General features: G+C 33.9%; 1 protein-coding gene and 1 pseudogene across 1 annotated transcript in view; both read left to right on the forward strand.

The window, feature by feature from the left end:
• LOC106478259 (solute carrier family 13 member 5-like) overlaps positions 1–6,036 on the forward strand; it is a 20,508-nt gene extending 14,472 nt beyond the window's left edge. The window contains exons 9-13 of the mRNA XM_013938791.2: positions 319–426; positions 698–878; positions 1,350–1,511; positions 4,467–4,604; positions 5,018–6,036. Of these exons, the coding sequence (XP_013794245.1) occupies positions 319–426; positions 698–878; positions 1,350–1,511; positions 4,467–4,604; positions 5,018–5,227 (799 nt within the window). The 3' untranslated portion in view covers positions 5,228–6,036. The remainder of the gene's footprint in view (positions 1–318; positions 427–697; positions 879–1,349; positions 1,512–4,466; positions 4,605–5,017) is intronic.
• Positions 6,037–12,569: 6,533 nt separating this feature from the next.
• Positions 12,570–21,276, forward strand: part of LOC106478260 — a 15,727-nt pseudogene continuing 7,020 nt past the window's right edge.

Below are 21,276 nucleotides of genomic sequence, written 5' to 3' on the forward strand. Positions count from 1 at the left end.
GATATACCGCTGTGCCACTTGGAGGCGCTTGCTTGTAAAAAAATGAAATTTCTTGTGTTTCTTCCAGTCTTCTGAAGATGATGGAATTTTTTTCTACCGAAACACGTAGAGTTGTTAATGGTATATTTTACTTTTAATTTTATACAATAAATTATTGTGCAAGTTGAAGTTCTTACTTATTTTATGAAATCTGTGCGCAAGAACGGTCATAGAATGTATTAAAACTGTTGGATTCCCCCACCCCATTTTAACAACATACAAATCTAACAGTACTCGCTGGAATATTAACATTAAAGCTTATTCCTCTATTTCCTGTAGGTTTCACGAAGGTGGAGTCCTGGTGTTGTTCATTATCTTGGTTCTTCTATGGCTCTTCAGAGATCCTCAGTTCATCCCTGGCTGGGCAGACGCTTTGAATACAGGCGTGTATGAACGATCATAAAGACATTTTTAAAAGAAAAATACAAATCTTAAAATTTAATCTCAAATAAATGCTATTTATATGTAAGAAGAAAGTTTCGTACTATGTATACACTCTTAAACTTAGGACCCTCTACTTTAGAGATCTTTACTTTGTGTGCTTATTTATATTATAATTATAGCTGGCTATTATTTAGGAAATGACGTGTGCTAAACCTTATTTTTTGTTTCTTTCATAAGCTTCAAGTTAAAAATGGATGGCAAATATTTTTTACAGGAAAATCAGGGATGCTACGCCAGCGATCGGCATATCTTTTCTTCTGTTTCTTATTCCTTCCGACCCGCGGCGTATAGGTCGCTGTCCTCCACTACTAGATTGGCGTGTGGCCCAAAACAAAATTGCTTGGGGCATTTTGCTGCTATTGGGTGGCGGTTTCGCTCTTTCAGAAGGTGCTAAGGTACCAGTTTTATTTCGTAGTAGATTGTGTACATTGAACTGATATGTTATATGCTAAGTTACATTTCTTTTTCTTTACAGATGTTTCAAAATTCTACATGCTCTGTTAAATAACGGTAGAATGACGCATATTTGTGGTAGCGGATAAAACTAAATATACATGCAATGGGTTAAAATTGTTTGAAAAGGCTATGATTGTTGATTACATAAACTTTTTGCCTTTCGTAACAGTGTCTGTATTTTGTTTATTTATATAGCTTAATATTAAATAATATTATCCTGTGCGACAGAAACCAATGTTCAAGTTTTCATGAGTGATATTGCCAAAAATGTGTGAAATTTGGGAAATATTTTTAGAAAGTTTAATAATATATTTTAACTAAGTCTAGGTTTTATTTGTTTACTATTACAAGAAAAAATATTCAAAGATTCCATCTCACACCACATTTCCAATGTGTTATTTATTCATCAGAAATCCGGGCTTTCAGATTGGGTTGGTCATCAGCTCGTTCATCTTAGTTTTTTGTCGCCAGAGGTCATCATTATCGTATTATGTCTAATGACTGCGTCTATAACTGAGGTAGTCAGTAATATGTCCACTTCTACAGTCATACTTCCTGTTGTGGGACAACTGGTAAATATAAGTTTAATATGTTTATTTCAACATTGCCGTAAATAAACATAATTATGTGACATTTAAGTAACACATCTTCATCATCTCGTAGATTTTAGTTTCTTACATTTTTGCTTTGACAAAATTAAGACATAAATTTATCAGTTTGTTGCTAGTTGCTAGGTTCAGGTGTATAGCAACATCTTAGACTTCTTTTGTAGTGTATGTTACGTGTTAATGAGCTAAGCTATACATCTATATATCTACACGCTTTATGTTGTAGGATATGTTACGTGTTAACGTGCTAAGCTATAGTTGTATATTTATGCACGCCTTATGTTTGTTTGTTTGTAATCAAGCACAAAGCTACACAATGGGCTATCTGTGCTCTGCCCACCACGGGTATCGAAACCAGAATTCTGGTGTTGTAAGTCCGCAGACATACCACTGTGCCACTGGGGGGCGCACGCCTTATGTTGTAGGATGTATTACGTGTTAAAGGCTAAGCTATAGTTGTATATATCTGCACGCCTTATTTTCTAGGATGTATCACGTGTTAACAAGATAGAGTAGTTCATAATAATGAAAGGTTCATTATTGTTTTATTTGTTTGTTTTAAATTTCGCGCAAAGCTACACGAAGGCTACCTGCGATAGCCGTCCATAATTTACCAGTGAAAAACTAGAGGGAAGGCAGCTATCATCGCCACCCACCGCCAACTCTTGGGCTACTTTTTGCCAACGAATAGTGTAATTAATTTTCACCTTATAACACTCTCACGGCTGAATGAACGAACATGTTCGGGGTCGAGTGCCCTAACCACCAGGCTAATTTTGATTTTACCAGTGAACATAAAAATAAACAACCATGATCAAGAATTTCTTCCAAATTTGTAACCCAGAATGTTGACTCTTTCAAACTTAAAATGTTTGTTTGTTTGTTTAATTTATGCACAAAGCTACACAATGGGCTATCTGTGCTCTGCCCACCACGAGTATCGGTTTCTAGCATTGTAAGTCCGCAGACATACCGCTGTACCACTGGGGGGGGGGGCAACTTGAAATGAAAAACTATTCTCGAAAACTACATTTTTGGTAGAAATGTTTTACAGAACCACCAACCATTCCACTAATTATCAGCTACTCTTGAAGAAACAGCATTGTGCAAGCTCATTTTATCATACAGGACTATTGTTAATTCGGTCATTATTGTTTAATAAAATAATATGAAAGATAGACTATATTTACTCAGTTCGTTATATAAATACGTGGGACAATAAACATTTTTATATTTTATATTTGTAAGCTGCAAATAAAGGGGCTTACATACGAGGTCGTATCAATTTACGCTCATCATTCGTCTAATACCACCCAGATATTTAAACTCTGCCTTTCTACTGTTCTGGTTATCTTTTTGACCTGCGGCATCGCATGTTTAAACTCTGGCTTTCTATTGTTCTGGTTCTTTAATTTACCTGCTGCATTGTAAGTTTAAACTCTGCCTTTCTGTTGTTCTGGCTCTATTCTTTACCTGCGGCATTGCAGGGTTAAACCGCTTTTCTGTTGTTCTGGTTCACTTCTTGGCGATCGCCGGTCCTAATTTAATAGTTATACACTAGAGGGAAGGCAGCTCTCGGGTTACTCTTTTACCAACAAATAATGGGATTGATCGTCACTTTATAATGTTCCCACGTCTGAAAGGGCGAGCATGATTGGTGTGACAGGGATTTGAACTCGCGACCCTCAAATTGCAAATCGAGCGCCCTAACTAGCAGGCCATGCCAGGTCTAGATATTATTTTAAAAATGTTACTGTACAATTAAATCTGAGATATGTAAAATGAAATAAGTAATATTGAAAAGTTAGGTTTGAGATAGGTAATATGAGATAAGTAATATTGAAAAGTTAGGTTTGAGATAGGTAATATGAGATAAGTAATATTGAAAAGTTAGGTTTGAGATAGGTAATATGAGATAAGTAATATTGAAAAGTTAGGTTTGAGATAGGTAATATGAGATAAGTAATATTGAAAAGTTAGGTTTGAGATAGGTAATATGAGATAAGTAATATTAAAATTATTTTTATAAGTATATTCGAGAATATCTTACTAGTACAATGAATTATAAAAATGTGTCAATCTTATTCTAATTACAATAGCTATAACATTAAATTAGGTGTTACTTAGGAATGCGTATCTCATCACAGTAGTCGATACGATACGTATCCATATATAAAGGTTTTACCAACGGTTTGTTACAAAGTTTGACAGTCTTGTCTGTAATGTATTATCTATATTACTAACATTGTCTTATCTAAGTCATGGCCAGGTGTATAAGGCGCTCGACTCACGATCTGAGGGTCGCGGGTTCGAATCCCTGTCACACCAAACATGCTCGCCCTTTCAGCCGTGGGGGCGTTATAATGTGACGGTCAATCCAACTATTCGTTGGACCAAGAGTTGGCGGTGGGTGGTGATGACTTCCCTCTAGTCTTACACTGCTAAATTAGGGACGGCTAGCGCAGATAGCCCTCGTGTAGCTTTGCGCGAATTCAAAACATCGGCCCAGCCCAAATCACAGGTTTATAATTGCAAAGAAACTATCATCCCTTGAGATTATTTGTTTCTCATGTAATTTTCCTTCTTTTTTAACTCTCAAACTTTCTTCATAGTTCCCGTCTTATTTAAATATTAGCTCCAATTCAATGCACCACACCCGCCACCTGACGACGAATTCGAGTCTGGTCTAAATCATAAGATGTTTGGCTACATTATTATCATCCCATGACATAAAAAAACGAATAAATATAGCGAATGGAAAATTTATTGAATAAAAACACCGTTATGATTGGTTCATTGTGAATTCAAACATGTTATGGACAATCCTAGGTTGTTTGTGTTGAAGAATATACTGATGAAGACTCTAATTTCTTGATAGTTGACTTTCTCAAACTTGCTGTAACTTTTCTCTTATTCTAGGCTTCAGAGATCCGAGTAAACCCGCTGTTCCTCATGATTCCCGTCACCATCGCTTGTTCGTTTGCTTTCATGTTGCCGGTGGCAAATCCTCCAAATGCTATCGTGTTCGACAGTGCTGGTATGAAAACAATAGATATGGTACGTAGCTTTTCAAATCATTTTATGTAGCATTCTCATCAAACTTTTAACACGAGTTGTTAATTATTGCTTTGTTTTGTTGTCTTCTGACGAAAACATTTGTATTTACTAAGAATTTAATGTGCAACTTCTGAAATATTTACTTGTTATTTATATATTTGACTGCTATCTTTTATTTGCATTCTTATGATTTGATCTTTATTTTGTGACATAATATGTTTAGTATGTTTTAGTTTTGTTATCAATACTGAAGAAATTACTTTTCAGACTTAATCTCGTGTTCCTTATCAGATATGCGTGATTTCTCTGTATAGATAAGACGTTATTTACGTTTACATATTTAAAAAATAATCTTCTTCCGTTTATATCAGTTACTCTAACCTTTCATTGAATTAACATGTCTGTCACTTCAGGTTAAGCCCGGCATCTTCCTCAACATCATCATGTGTGGAGTTGACTTGATGATGATCAACACGCTCGGTGTAACTCTCTTCAACTTGCACACTTTTCCTAATTGGGCTGAACTAACTCCAGGTATAACCACAGTGGTACCAACTATACCGGAGGTGTTGCTAGGCAACTCAACGCCATTTATTGACCTTGGTAACAACCGAAAGCCTTAATGACATCATTAATGCAACCATAGCTATGTTGTGTTTACGGTTGAACCAGCCTTACAAAATCTTACTAAGGTTTCTGTATAGGCTGAAGTAGCTGTGTTGTAACCGGATCTCTTCTGTAAAATGTAATTTATTATATTGTCACTCAAGTAATCAACTAAAATATAGCTTTTATAACATCAGAATGCAAACTCAAATTTATCTTAGCGCTTTTAGGATTGCTCTTCAGGTTCAATCAAGCGCTTGCACTAAAGGTAGAGACTAGAACCAATATGTGGTATAACATTTTAGTGCCTTGAATTCTGAGACTTTAAGTAGATCTAGTCTGAAACCATGCAACTGTTTAGTATGACTTGGAGTCTTTGCAAAGCTTATACACGAACCAGTACATCCCTAGATGACATCATGGGCAATATATATAATTGCGTAAAGTACTGTTTAACTTTATCTGCAATTCAAAACACCTGAGAATTCACTTGTAATACATTCAAGTTTTCTCGAGATTTTATGCACAACCCAATAACTTTATTTCTGTCCAGCGATTTGTATCTATGAATAGCCTTGTTCCTGTTAACAGTTTTCAAGCTATGTTTTAGTAAAAAATGTCTCATTGTTGACATGTTGGCTGAGTTGAATATCTCAACACACTTGCGATCTGAAAATGACAAATTATTATGTGCTCTAATATCTGTATAAAATCAATCATAAGAGGACCTTTCGTTAAACTGAAACGGTTATCTTCAGGGACAAGTTTTTGTTGTTGATGTGAACAGTTATAAAGAGAAAAAATCAGGCTTATAATTGTAAAAAAACGTTGAAGCGTCGAAATTTTCAGGCTGACGCTCACATGTTGATAGTGTGAGAGCAGATCTGAAGTGTTGAAATATTAAGGTTGAGGCTCAGATGTTGACGGTATGAAATTAAAGCTGAAGTATTGATCTTGTAAGGTTGAGGTTCACGACTTGATAGTGTTAGATCATAGCTCACAAGCTGATCATTAAAGGTGGTTGGTAGGTTCAAGAGTTGATTATGTAAGGTCATACAAAGTTTCCTTAATGATCGTGTTTACAAGTTCTTTGGAGTTTACATGTTAATCTTGTCAGGCCAGGGCTTAAATTTTGATAATGTAAGGTAGAGCTGACATGAATCACAACACTGTTCAATGGAAACGTTATTAACCCCTCGGATGAAAGTGTGTTGATATGATAAAAAACTGACACATAAGAATTTACTCATAAATTGTTTTTATTGACGACTTCATAAATGCATTTTTTTTTGCTGATCTTATACCATTAAGATGTAAATCTCAACTTTAAAATTTCAACACTTCAGCTCTGATCTTAACTAACAACTTGTGAGCCTCAACTTTAAAATTTCAACAACTCATGTCTTATTTCCCACTATCAACACGTGAGCCTCAACTTTAAAATTTCAGCACCTTAGCTCTGATTTCACACTATCAACATGTGCACTTCGACCTTAAAAGATCAACACTTCAGCTCTTATCTCGCACTATCAAAATGTAGGCCTCAAGCTTCAAACATCAACACTTCATCTGATCACACAATAGTTATTTATAATTGATATTAATAATTCATTTGCTGACAAGTAGAGAACTTATGCCGAAATTAAACTTAAATGTGAGCTTATCCATGGATTAAAAAGTGAACAAAACTAAATCTTAATCTGTAGGAATTAAGGTATCGTCTCCAGCAAATACAAAGCTGTATGTAATACATACACGGTGTAAACACAATTAACACTAATGGTTTTAGAACTTTTCTAGATTTAATGTTAGAAAACATGGCTTTGATGTTTCGAATTTCACGTTTTACAGACACACCACTGCGTAGTGTACAGTACATTTGTATATATTAAGTCTATGAATAATGAAACAAGATATATGAATCACAGACACGTACACCATCGTCTGGCATGCGGAGGTATGACGCCTCAAAAGGTCAGATATTCAATATTTCTCTAAACAGAATTTTCATTTTCAACACAGAATGCTAATTGCTAGCTTATTCACTATGTATGTTAAACCTTAACCACTTCAAACAAAGATAAACACTGAATATTAATTGCTAGCTGATTCACTACGTACGTAGGTTCTTAATCGCATTAAACAAAAATAAACACAAATTTCTAAAGATAAACACAGATTGTTAATTGCTAATTGATTCACTACGCACGTAGATTTTTAATCACTTTAATCAAAGATAAACATATGATGTTAATTGCTAGCTGATTCACTGCGTACGTAGGTTCTTAATCGCATTAAACAAAAATAAACACAAATTGCTAAAAATAAACACAGATTGTTAATTGCTAATTGATTCACTACGCACGTAGATTTTTAATCACTTTAATCAAAGATAAACACATCCTGTTAATTGCTAGCTGAGTCACTACGTACGTAGGTTCTTAATCGCATTAAACAAAAATAAACACAAATTGCTAAACATAAACACAAATTGTTAATTGCTAATTGATTCACTACGCACGTAGATTTTTAATCACTTTAAACAAAGATAAACACATCCTGTTAATTGCTAGCTGATTCAATACGCACGTAGAGTTTTAATCACTATAAACAAAAATAAAAACGATATATTATTTCTTAAGAAAACAAAACTTTCCAATGTCTCTTATTTGATATTTTAACAAGTGTTTGATATTGACATGTAATAATTATAAAACAACTGTTTATACGACTGTCATAACTCTGGTAAATAAATACAGAGCTAGCTCTTGGGAAACTGTTTATGTAATCATGAAATCTTTGGCACAACTGTTTATAGCAGTGTAATAATTATCGCACAATTGTTTAAGCCCTGTAATCATTCTGATATGAAGATACAGAGCTAACTCTTGTAAAACTGTTAATGTGATCGTGAAAGCTTTAGCACAAATCCTTATATTACTGTGATAGGCCTGGTATTATTCACCATGTCTAGATATCACTCATTAATTATTTAACATTTTCAGGTTAAACAATAGTTCATGTTAATCATCTTCGTTTGAATGCACTGGGATTTTCAAAGAATGTTAGTCTCTGTTTTGTATGCACTGAAGGGCATGAACATATTCATGAAGCTTTGTCGCAATAATAAGTTTTAACAGGTGTAGGTATGTTTGTTGTATTGTTCGCTCTGGTGCTGAAAATTAATGAGCGTCTAGTGATGTTTATAGAAACTTTGTACTTCCCGATATTTTATACAGATGTTATGGGAAACAGAGAATTCCCGCTCGGTTTGTATTATACATTCCTAAGCTGGAGAAAAAAAGGTGATGGGTAGACGTACTCCACAATACAAGGACAGGAGCACGCCCCCTGTCGAGTGATTTTCCACAAACATGAAGATATATTTCTATAACAAACGTGTTTTGAAGCCCATTACATGGGCTGAACCACACAATGTAACTATTAGACCGTATATGTCTACCTTGTTGCTTATTAGGCTTTTATAACTTCACATTTTGTTTCCATTGAAAATATGTGAAAACTAGAAAAAGGATACATTGAATAAACATTTTGTCAGCTTCAAACACCAACCAATAACATGTTTCTCGACAATATCATTCATAGTCCTGTTGTCAAGGGTACACGAATCAACGTGTGCTTTGATTATTGCTTTTCAGTACCAGTGAGTCTCGGAATGGTGTTTCAGCCCAGAGTGTCAGAATAAATACACATCAAATGATGAAGTTTGATGAAACCTTAAGTGCAAGCTTGACACTCAAAAGCCATTTATATAAAGAGAGGTCCAAAAGTCGGTTATCTCAATAATGATACTGATTTATCTGTATGATACCTCCTTATAGACACGTTTATCGCTTTGAAATCATATTATGAGTTGTCATTTCAAACCAGGTCTTAAAATCCCTCTCCCGAAACAGCATTACGCTTTTGACATCAATAGGTCTGAAATGACACGTTTCGGGTCAGAGGTCTGTGTCCAGCCTAAGAAATTCCCTTCTGAATGAGCGTTTTCAGATCGTCCGGATTCCGTGGCGTTTGTCCACACAATCATTATCTAATAATACCCTCAATTGAAACATCCATTGGTGTGAGGTATGGAGAGCAAGTGGTTCACTCGAGAGAGACAATCAACTTTTAGGCTCACCCATTTCAAAAGAAGAAGAATATAAACTCCAGATAAATTACAGTTTTATTCCTCACATTTGGCCTTGCCCCACAAGTGGCTCAGCGGTAAATCCGAAGGCTTGAAACGTTACAAACCGGGTTTAGATACCTGTGGTGGGTACAGCACAAGTAGCCCATTGTGTAGCTTTGTGCTTAACAACAAACAAACACTTTGCCTTTTCGACTTGTCCAGAGATGACTACAGTGCACCGCATAACGTAGTGACGACTCAGACGGTACAGACTCTTTTATTTTTGGACATTCTTCAGAGACGTATATTATATAATAAAGTAACAATTCAAACAAACGGTACAGACTCTTTTATTTTTGGGCATTCTTCAGAGACGTATATTATATAATAAAGTAACAATTCAAACAAACGGTACAGACTCTTTTATTTTTGGGCCTCTTCAAAGACGTCTTCTCTATAACTTAGTGTCAACTCAAACAAGAAATCTATATTAAACTCAATCTAATTCACTCTCCAGTATAACTAAATAGACACACACACACACACACATATACACCATATTTACATTCATAATTCTACGAATTTTATAGATATAATTAACTGATCTCTATTTAACATTACAGTGCTTCTACTCTGTATGGTGCGACTGAAATTGTCTGTTACGTAATATCGGAACAAGGCAAGGTAATTAGAAATCCTAACAATAAATATGAACCTAGGTAACTCGAAACTATGTATAGGCACTAACTCGTTCGAGTATTTTCATACCTCTCTATAAAGTGCATCAGCAAGCCGTATTATATTCAAACAGGCTAAGACGTTTATAAAAATATTATATTTATTTAGTTGTAATGCATATCCTGCGTTACTCGAAATCTAAATTTAAATTTCTGAACATTTTTAGAAATATATCAAATGTTTCTTGTTACCTCCGTAATTTGTAGTATTTGTTTATCGATTTTTAACTTTTTTTTTCACATCAGTAAATCTTTGGAGAAGAAACCTCTAATCCCTGTTTGTTAGATTATAACTTGTAGCAGGTTTTCTTTTATATTCTTCCACTTTTGTCCCCAGGTGGGACAGCGATAAGTTTTCGGATTTACAACGCTGAAATCAGGGGTTAGATTCCCCTCGGTGGACACAGCAGATAGCCCGATGTGGCCTTGCTATATGAAAACACACGCACACACATCTTCCACTTTTTGACTTCTTAGTATAACTCATCAAAGGTGGGCTTTATTGAAAATAGTGAATGTTTTGTGAAATTACAAATTGCTTCTCAGTGGTTCAGCTGTAAGTCTGAGGGCTTATTACGCAAAAAAAGGGGTTTCGATGCCCACGGTGTAGCTTTATGTTTAACAACATATAAACTACAAATCAGTTATATGATTTATATCATTTTCTATTCTGCGATTTGCGAACATGTTAAAATGAAACAAATCACTGTTTGCGGTTTGTAGAATATGTTGTAATATTTGTTTGAAATTGTTTATGATTCTTTTGTTTTGGCTTTTTTATATATGAATGTTTCTTTTTTGGGGCTAAAGAATATTATTTTGATGTGTCTCTAGTTTTTAATTTCTGTTGCAAATCATGGTGACTGGTACTAAAGAAGATCTTTTATTTCCAATCGTTCCAAACGCATAAATTAATGACAAATGCATAAAGAAATAATAGAAAAAGGACGTTGTTCACTGACCAACATGTGGTAAGTATTAAAAATGTAAACAGAACACCAAGTGTTCAGATCGGTTTGAGGTGCATGTAGTTCAACCCATTCAGACGTAAGTACTAAGCAATTTTTTTTCTTCTCTAATAAACAAAATCTATGTAAAGGTTTAGTAGTTAAGTTGTGTTATATATAGATAAAATATCGATAAAGAACTAGGACATTAGATTCAAGGGTGTTTTTTTTTCTTGTAATATTATTATATATGCTTTTACTAGGAACTACTTTGTAAGGAATTAGTATTCAAGAAGTTCTGGGAAAACTTTTTATAACGTTAATTATGATCGGTTGGATAAACCGGTTTCCTTGCACTAATATGCTACAATACTTTTCATATTATCAAGGAGAATGGTGAACAAGGTTTAGTGAGTATGGGTTTGGGAAGCACGAGAACTCATGATTAAATTTCGTGAAACTTAAGAGTCGATGTCTAAATGAACTTTAAACTGAATTTTCACTTTGTTGCAGAATAATAAGATTTTTTGTTATAGGTTGTGACATAAACTTCGTTGAGCTTATTAAATAGGCTGGAAGTGGGCTAGTAGTTAATATGCTCGTACTGTGAATTTCGAGGATTCATGGTTCGCGTCTCGCTACCGCAAAAACTACGTTCCGCACTTTGGGACTGTGGATGCACTGTAAGAGTGGCGGTCAAATCCCACTACTCAGTTAGACAAGGATGGCTAAAAAAGTTAGTGCCAGATACTGTTAACAAGCTGCCTTCACTCTATTATATCAGTTCAAAATTAGGAATGTTTATGCGCAGATTCACAGAAAATTTTGTGAAAAAAAATCTTCAAAAGCCTAGAGTTTATTGCTATAAAAATGAGAGAGAGTTTGCTTGTATAGCAAACATGTACATGTACATAAAGCCCATTTCTTCCTCGGCTTGCTCTAACCGTTACAGTATATCAGGTGTTTTGTCAACCTTTACATAACATCGAACTCCAACTAGTCGTTATGTTTTATCTAATCGGCGATGCTAATGTAACAATAAAACTCACACACCTTTTGAGATTTTCTGTTATTACAGATGGTGCTAATATAACACCAAAAATCAGATATTTTATCAAACCCACAGGCGTTATAAGTATTGTTAAGTTAACATTAAAAAGGATTAATTCCTCGGAATGAATATACTTTGTGTAAATATAAAATCAGGAACCCTTAATCTCATTTTATTCGTAATAAACAATATCCAAGTTCTTGATCGACTGTTATGATTGGTCATATTAGAAATTTAAACTACTATTTACACAGAAATTATTAAATATATTTTATGCCATGTGGAATGTTTATAAGGCTTCGTAGGTGACGTTAAAGTTACGTATAAAAATGATAACAAAACACAGTAAACCAAAAATGTCATTTTGGTTTGATATACATCGTCACGTGACACGGATTTTATTTTATAGAGGGCGTTTCTACAAGTTTTTAAAGAAAGCTTTGCATTATATGTAACAATTATATTGCATGTATTAAATTGGCCATACAGACTATGATTCTTTATAACTTTCCATAATTAGTATTTTCATCAGCTCTACATATCTAAAAGCACAAGTTAATATTTTAATAAGTTATTCGTCTAGATGTGTCACATGTGTAGTTATACCACTTTTTCAGCAAGTGCAGGCACATACTTGCTTTAGACAACATGGCAGATGTCCTTCCCGAGGAAAAAAACATGCCAGTTCTCGCGTCTAATAAAGATCGTGCCTGGGTTGTTGCTGTTTCTTGTTCCATGATCGCGTTTTTCTTATTCGGGATATTCAGATCGTACGGGATATTATATCTTGAGATAATAATAACGTTTCATACAACAAGAGCGCAAGCTTCCTGGCCTCTCAGTCTGTGTGGATCCATCTCGAACCTGGTGGGTAAGTAAGAAAATGTTCTGTTACAAAACCATTCCAGTAACGTTAAGGTTTAGTCTTCATAATAAAGGGTTACTAAAAACCAATAAATAAACAATCCAGATAAATTAAATCGTACCATTGAAGTGGCAGATTTCAATTGTTCTCTTTTATAATATCCGTGTTTAAAAAAACAAATAAATATCCTCCACAAATAGTTTATTAGCTGTATAAAAATAATCGAAGCACTAATGATATTCACTTTGAAACTCAACCTAAACACGTCGTTTTATTTATTGGAGCTGTACAGTATAAGCAAACTTGTGGCGTTGCCACGAGACTAAAATGTACCCTTCCTATGCTACTGGTTTTAGATTTATTTCAAGTGAACAATTCTAGTTTGTACGATTAATACAGTGATAAAATTTTTACCGTATTTATTGAGAACCAATCGAAAATTGACAGTTTTATAGCTTTCTCAACGATTCTCACCTCCTTAAATTTCAGATATCATGTCGTTACTACAGATCTTTCCTTTCAAGACATAGCATTAGTATTCCTAATCACAGACTGACTACTTCAGTCCATTACAAACCTAAGGATTTGCATTCAGTTTTGACATAAATATCAGCATTCCCAGTGATGTATCGACTACTTCAGTCCATTACAAACCTAAGGATTTGCATTCAGTTTTGACATGGACATCAACATTTCAAGTGATAAATTTATTAAACTGGTTTCCTAGAATTTATGTTAATAAACAAATGTAATGCTTGTCGAAAAAGCCAACTTACCAAAGTGTAAATTTGGTTAACAAAATAGATTTCTCAAAAGGAATATGGCTGAAAACAAACTGTGCATATGTTTTAATATGATGCATTTTGCTATACACTACATAATATTCCACAAATACTTAAAATAAGTACAAAATAAATACTACTTTGTGAACGAATTAAATCCTTTTGTCCTTGTTTTAAGCAAGCCTTAATGACTTAGTAAGGGAAACAAGAAGAGTACAGGTAAAGATATCATCTTCTGTTGCATTTACTGTATATATTAGTCATTTGAGATTTAAATTGATTTAAGGTGAGATTCATTAGTAAACATAGATAATTTGTTTCTTACCCTGGTCTTAGAAGTTCTTTCTTCTTTAAAAAGTTTTACTTGTGATTTGATAAAACTGTACAAAATGTTTATTCTATACTCATTTAATGAATATAAAACTTATAGATAATTTCGTTGCAAAAATTAATAGTGACGAACTTAGTCTATTTTGTTAAAAAACGCGATTCGCTTAAGATTGTTATTGGGTTACGTTTTGTTGGGGATTAGTTACTTGAGGTTTAACAGAAGCTTGACACAGAAAAAGAAAACATATGAAGTACAAGATGAGAGAAACGTTACGACGAGTGACATAGCGGTATGCATGCGGACTTACAACGCTAGAAACCGGGTTTTGATACCCGTGGTGGGCAGAATAGAGACAGTCTATTGTGTAGCTTTGTGCTTAACTTCAAACAACTAGCATTACGACGAGCTAAGACTTAACAATAATTTACCATAAAATAAAGAAAACTCGTGAAACAGGAGTTGAGATTAAAGTTTCGATTATATGAGACTTAACAGAAACTTACCATAAAAAACAACAATAAAAAACGTGCAGGGGAAGCTGAGACTAACGTTACGAGAATTTGAAACTTAATAGTTCATTGATACTGGGAAAAAATAATGCCAAATCTGCCATTAACCCATTGCCTTATTATTTGTTCCTTAAAATTTTGCCCCATTTATACCATGTTTTGCGAATAATGAAGAACTTATAATACATAATGCAAAATACCTTATTCTATGTATGATTATAAGACAGTAATCTTAAATAATGGTTTATAAATACCCAAACTGATTCGGAACTATTTTTCGAATAGATTCGATGACAAGGTAAAGCAATAGGTAGATTGCACCAGAATATATCACAATTGTTTTTCATCTAGAAACATACCAACGTCTTAATGAATCGTATTGGAGGGAAATTCTGAAATTGGCAAAAACAAAATGGCCACCATATATGACACAAATAGTCCTAACTTCGCATCCATTAAACGCATTTTTTGTTTGTTGTTGTTGTTTAACAAATCAAATGGAGGGTAAATACGTCGCATGCAATATTCTTGGAAGAACAAGATCATTTCCCTGTGCGTGACTCTTCAACATAAGTAAAAATGATAGTGACCATAATTCAAACGATTTTTATCCAAGTTTTGGCAGACAGAAATCTGATACAAGTAAAACACAATACCTACAATTAAATAATCACGGTCCCAAGTTCCTCGCAGTGTGACTATTGCGACATGCTTAACTACAATTCACAATTCTTTATCAACTCAGCAAGCTGTGCTGAGTTGTTACGTCCTGACCAGTGACAGTTTCATTTAATCACAAGTAGGAATTTCTCAGATGCTGGTTCAAAGTCTGTCATCACAGGGGAAATTCACAAACTCTCCATCCCCATTCTTCTGGTAGCATGTTTCCCCCACATCTCTCCCTCTGTTGAATCTGGTAGCACACACGTAGGTTGTGGCTCTGGGCTGCAAGTGACGTAGGAGAAAGGTTCGTTGGCCGAACATATGAACACTTGATGGCAACCTTTTTGTGAAATAGCTTGTATCGCAGAACATTAAGTCCTTCGTCATGATTGCCATTGTACAGGCAAACCAGGGTTTTTTCTCCAACTGTAACAATATCCTCTTTAGAAACAGACATTTTGTAAAACACTTTTTCCTATTCATGGCAATTATTGCTGCTGCTGAAAGTTTGAGGAAAGCTCCTATTTCGATTCTGTAGAGGTTCAAGGTAGTTTCACACCCCATAATAGCCTGCACAAAGAGGATGTTTGTGCATATCCCTAGGTCTAACCGCTCCTTTACCGCCTTCATGTTCCACACATGATGTTTTTGTGTAAATTTTCTTTGTGACTTCACACTTGTGTGGTAGCAGAGTAGGATCAGTAGATTTGTATCATTGTTTACGTCACCTCCTACAGTGTTAATTATCGTTGTTGGCTCTACTGCTGTCTGTACAATGAAAACAAGAGAACCGCATCTTATTGGGCATGATGAGTCTGACATTTCTTTGTTTGCAGATATCCACTACTCCCATCTTATTTTGCTTTCAGTCGATTTCTACATGCCTAAATGGTCATAAAAAACCTTTAGATCTACGTTCTATTTGTATTACAAATGGCGCCCATTTTGTATTTTCGATTTCTCTGAGTGTTCTCCCTAACATGATTTACTAACACTTTTGATAGATCATAGAGGACATATTCCTAAGATATCATTTGAGATATCTTATGTTGCAATTAGTGTGAAGTCTAATCTTAGAATGACTGGAGTAAAACAGAAAGTTGTCACAAAAATAAAACAAAATCGTGATGCAGGAGCTAAGACTAAGTATTAACTAAATGCCATGATTTGAATGATATCATAATTTTGTTGAGTCTTAACTGTTTCAGGTAAGATTTGAGTTTTAATTGACTTACAGAATATCACGGATGCGCTGAAAATGAGATTGCTACACTATATACAATGTATGTATAGTGTCTGTGTATGTTTTACCACATTCCCAGCGGAAGAGGGAATTCATTATGCTTCTTTCCAGAACGTGAAGGCACAATATTGAACATACTTATCCTAGACATTTATCCTTTTTTTCATATCTTGTATTTTTCTGTTACTATACATTTTAATGAATATTAATTGATAGATTTGTCATTTTAAAAGTTTTTTTTTCAATTGATTAATTAAAACGATCACCGGAACAAAATCTTTCACTAGTTTTAATCATATTTTCATATCTTTTACTTTTTTCCCTAACTTAACTTGGAACAGATATACGACCATTATACTTACTACTAGCTGCAGTACCCGTCCCCTAGACGGAAGTAATGTAAATTCATGGTTAATGAAAGGTCATCTTAGGACATGAAAAGTTGCTTCCCTTATATGTAATTGTAAAAAAACCGCAAAAACGCCCATAAAAACCGCAAAATGCAAAACTGAAAATTTGTAAGTACCCCTGCATGGACCTGATGAACCTCCATACCAATTTTGGTGAAGATCCATCGACACGTTGCGAACTAGTTACACGGACAGACAACAGACAGTACTATTATATTTATATAGATAGGTATATGTCTATCTATTTTGAGGCACAGTTTTACCCATGCACATTTTTTATTTTGTTATTATCCTATTTGTTTAATCCTCAATAATCTGTTTATTAATCTACGGGCGATTTAATGATTGCTGTATTTCACTCATTCCGATACATTCTTGCCAAATGAATTTGATTTTAGTTTTTATTAACGATACTTGCCCCCCAGTGGCACAGCAGTATGTCTGCAGACTTATAATAACGCTAGAATCCAGGTTTCGATACCCGTGGTGGGCAGAGCACAGATAGCCCAATGTGTAGCTTTATGCTTAATTCCAAACAAACAATTAACGATATTTATTACTTGACATAGGGCTAAACTTTTAACATGTTCACACTAACATATGAATGGTTTACTCTCAACGATATTTAATGAAGGGTCTAGTTTTAACGACCTTTAAAAACTCCATGATAAATTTTTAGTTTCAACAACATTTATACATTATCTAATGAAGGTTTTATTTTTAACGACATTTAAACATTTCCTGATAAATCTTTAGTTTCAACGCCATTTAGATATTATCTAATAAAGAGTCTAGTTATAACGACATTTAGCCACTGCTTGACGAAGAATCTAATTTTAACAACTTTTAGATACTACGTAATGATGGGCCTATCTTTAACGACATCTACACACTACCTGATAAATGGTTTAGTTTTAACGGCTTTTGATAGACACTACCTGATGATTATTTTAGTTTTAACATTATCTTGGCACTACGTGATGAAGATGAAGGGTCTATGTTTAACATTTAAATATTGCATGGTTAAAGGCCTAATTTTATAGACATCTAAATACTACCTAATATACACATTATTTATTACTGTTAACATTTCTGTTGTATCCTCGGATTTATTTATGGATTAATGGTTGACTTAGTGTTTGTGATGGAATTATTATCTTTCACATTCACATTTTTTCCATTAATTTATATTTGTCAACCAATTAGATAATACATTGAGGAATAGTTTTATCAAGTGGAAAAAAAAAAGTTATCTAATTTGTTTGAAATTTTTATTATATGTAGAACGCCCCAAAAATGTCATCTTGTTGATCTACCAGATTCTTCATTACAGAAAAAGATTTATTCAAATTTATTCAACACAACAAATAGAATGAAGTTAATTTAACTAATAACTGTTCGTTGGAAGTTAAGCAGAAAGCTACATAATGGACTATCTGTGCTCTGTCCATCATGGATATTGAAACCCGGTTTCTAGTGTTGTAAGTCAGGGGTGGACAACAAATAACTAAAACAAGTATCATAAATAAATCTTTATTCTTCAACCAAAACGGAAAGTTTTCTCAATATGAGAACTAATATTCTTTTGTAGACATGTAGTAAACACATAAATTACAACTGGCCGTTGGAAGAATAAATTCAGCAGAGGCGAACTAGGACATTTATCCAACTCATCAGACACCATATCTTGGAAAAGTCAAAGTTTATGGTTAGATTTTAATATTTTAACCTGTGATATTCACAGTTATAACATTATAACTCATTAATATAAGACCAATGTTCTGGTTATTCGTTCTTTATTAGTCGTTATTCTTAAATTTATTCAACATTTCAGATAAATGTTCCTAAAGTAATCTTTAAAGTACAATTTTAGCCATACACAGCTTAAACTTGTACGATAAGGTGCAATAAATATTGAATATCAATTTTACTTTAATCTATTCCAGGAATATTCGCTGGACTGTTAATTCACTTCGTGTCTGCCCGTTGTATTGTGATCGCAGGAATGGTGCTATTAGCCCTGTCACTCAGTCTGTGTTTCTTAGCCCAAACCACGATGCATCTGATCATTTTCTTAGGTGTTTTACAAGGTGTGGAATTATTTTACATACATTTTCACTTTATGTTGAAGTATCTGTAGTTCATCATATTTATGAATATAATATATGTTTAAAAAATAACACTAGGCTTAATTTGTTTATTATCAACTGTGTGTCAGTAGTCTCATGACTGTATCCTACTATTACTGTTCTATTCAACAACCTCTGGGTCAGTAGACTGTTGAATGACATTCTTGATATTGTCACTGTTATTTCAAACTAACATTGAATCAGTAGACGGGTTTATCATATTATTGACTCAACATCTTACTATTATTATTATCAACTATGTAGCTCATAATGTCACACTATCATATCATTGTCAACTCTGGTAAATAGTCTTGGAGGTAATATTGTTAGCTAAGTTTCATACATTCGCTGATATTATTACCAACTGTATTTCAATAGTTTGATATATGATACTAATGACTAAGTATCTTACTATTACTGTTATTAGTATTAATTATGTGCCAGTAGCCTAGCAACTAGTGATACTTTTCTCTAAATTCCCAACGGTTACTGTTATTATTACCAATTCCGTAGAAGTTGTCTGGTAGACAATAACGTTGATTGACTATACTACTCTTATTTTTATGATCAACAACTCTGGGTCGGTAGTTTATTAGTGAAATTGTTGCCAGACTAGCCTACTGATACGATTATCATTATTAACTCTGTGTCATTAATCATGTAAGTAATATTGTTGACTGAGTATTCTGTTGACACTGTTATTATTATTGTTATCAATTCAGTGTAAATGGTTTAGTAGGTGATATTGTTGTCTGAGTTTCATACACTTGCTATTACTGTGATCAATATGCTGCTTAAATATTTTGGCAGAAAATATTTTTACGATTTAAACATCTAAAGTTGCCAAAATATTGGAAAACCAGAAGGTTTGAAATTACATAAAAAACTAGAAATAACAACTGCAGTTAACTTCTTTTTATAACAGAAAATATTTTTCACCAAATGTCCTACCGTTGCTGTCATTATTTGATATTATGTGGAATCAGCTTCCAAGATTTATGCTAATTGATTATTTTGATTTTACTGTTATTATTACCACTCTGTGTCAGTAGTCTGGTAGGAAATATTTTTGATTGAGTGTTCTACTGTTACTGTAATATTATCAAATTTGTATCAGCAATCTGACAGGTGATATTGTTGATAGATTACTTTGTTGTTATTGTTATTATTACTAACTCTGTGCTGTAGTAATTAGATAATTTTGTATTGATTGTAGTTTATTCATGTGTTTGGTTGCTATGTTTATCCATGCGGGGCATTCATATTCATTTATAGGGCGTATATATGTTTTGTAGATTTTTATAATATTGTCTGGTGATATTCCGTGGTTTTTGCCGGTTAGACTTCTTACATAGTTTGTGTGTTTCCAAATTTTTGTTAATATATTATTTGTATATTTTACCCACGTTAGCTTTGGGTCGAAGGTTAAACCTAAATATTTTGCAGAGGTTGTGGTCTGGAGAAGCGTTTCATTCATATATAATTTTGGTGGATCATTTTTATGTTTTGTTTGTCTTGTGAAAGTAAGTAATTGATTTTTTGGAACATTTATTTCATACGATAATTTGGCAGTGTTCTTCTATATTATTTAATGGTGATTGAAGACTTGTCGCTGCTATGGATGGAGTGGGTGGAACTTTTCCAGACCACAACATCATCTGCGAATTGTGATGCAAACCCAAAGTTTGGGTCTTTTAAGGGCATATTGCTCACATACATAATGAATAGAATAAGACTAACGGACACCTTCATCTGGGGTAAACGACTCAGAAATGGTTCCCCTAACATTTATTTTACTATTTCTATTTTCCAAAAAAATAATCCCACGCGGTAGTTCCATTTCTGGCATGCAGAACCATCGTGCCACACATTGTCGAAAGCTTTCTCGACATCGAGAAAGCAGGCGACAGTGCATTCGATTTTATTGAAACTACCTATAATTGTTTCTGTCAAACTGACCAAGTGGTCTGTTGTCTGTCTAAATTTTCTAAATACATTTTGGATTTCTGGTAATTTTGAGGTTGCTTCAAGGTAATTTGAGAGTCTATTCTTATTATTCTTTCAGGAATTTTTCCTACAGCTAGTCAGGCTGATCGGGCGGTAGTTGTTTGGTTTATTCGCTTACTTTCTTTTTTTTTTGGACTATTAGTACAATCGCTTGCTTCCAAGAACTTGGTAATAAGTTTTTTTTGTTTTGTTTTTAATTTCGCGCAAAGCTACACGAGGGCTATCTGCGCTAGCCGTCCCTAATTTAGCAGTGTAAG

This window comes from Limulus polyphemus, unplaced genomic scaffold, assembly GCF_000517525.1.
Source record: "Limulus polyphemus unplaced genomic scaffold, Limulus_polyphemus-2.1.2 Scaffold194, whole genome shotgun sequence".
NCBI classification, from domain to species: Eukaryota; Metazoa; Arthropoda; class Merostomata; order Xiphosura; family Limulidae; genus Limulus; species Limulus polyphemus.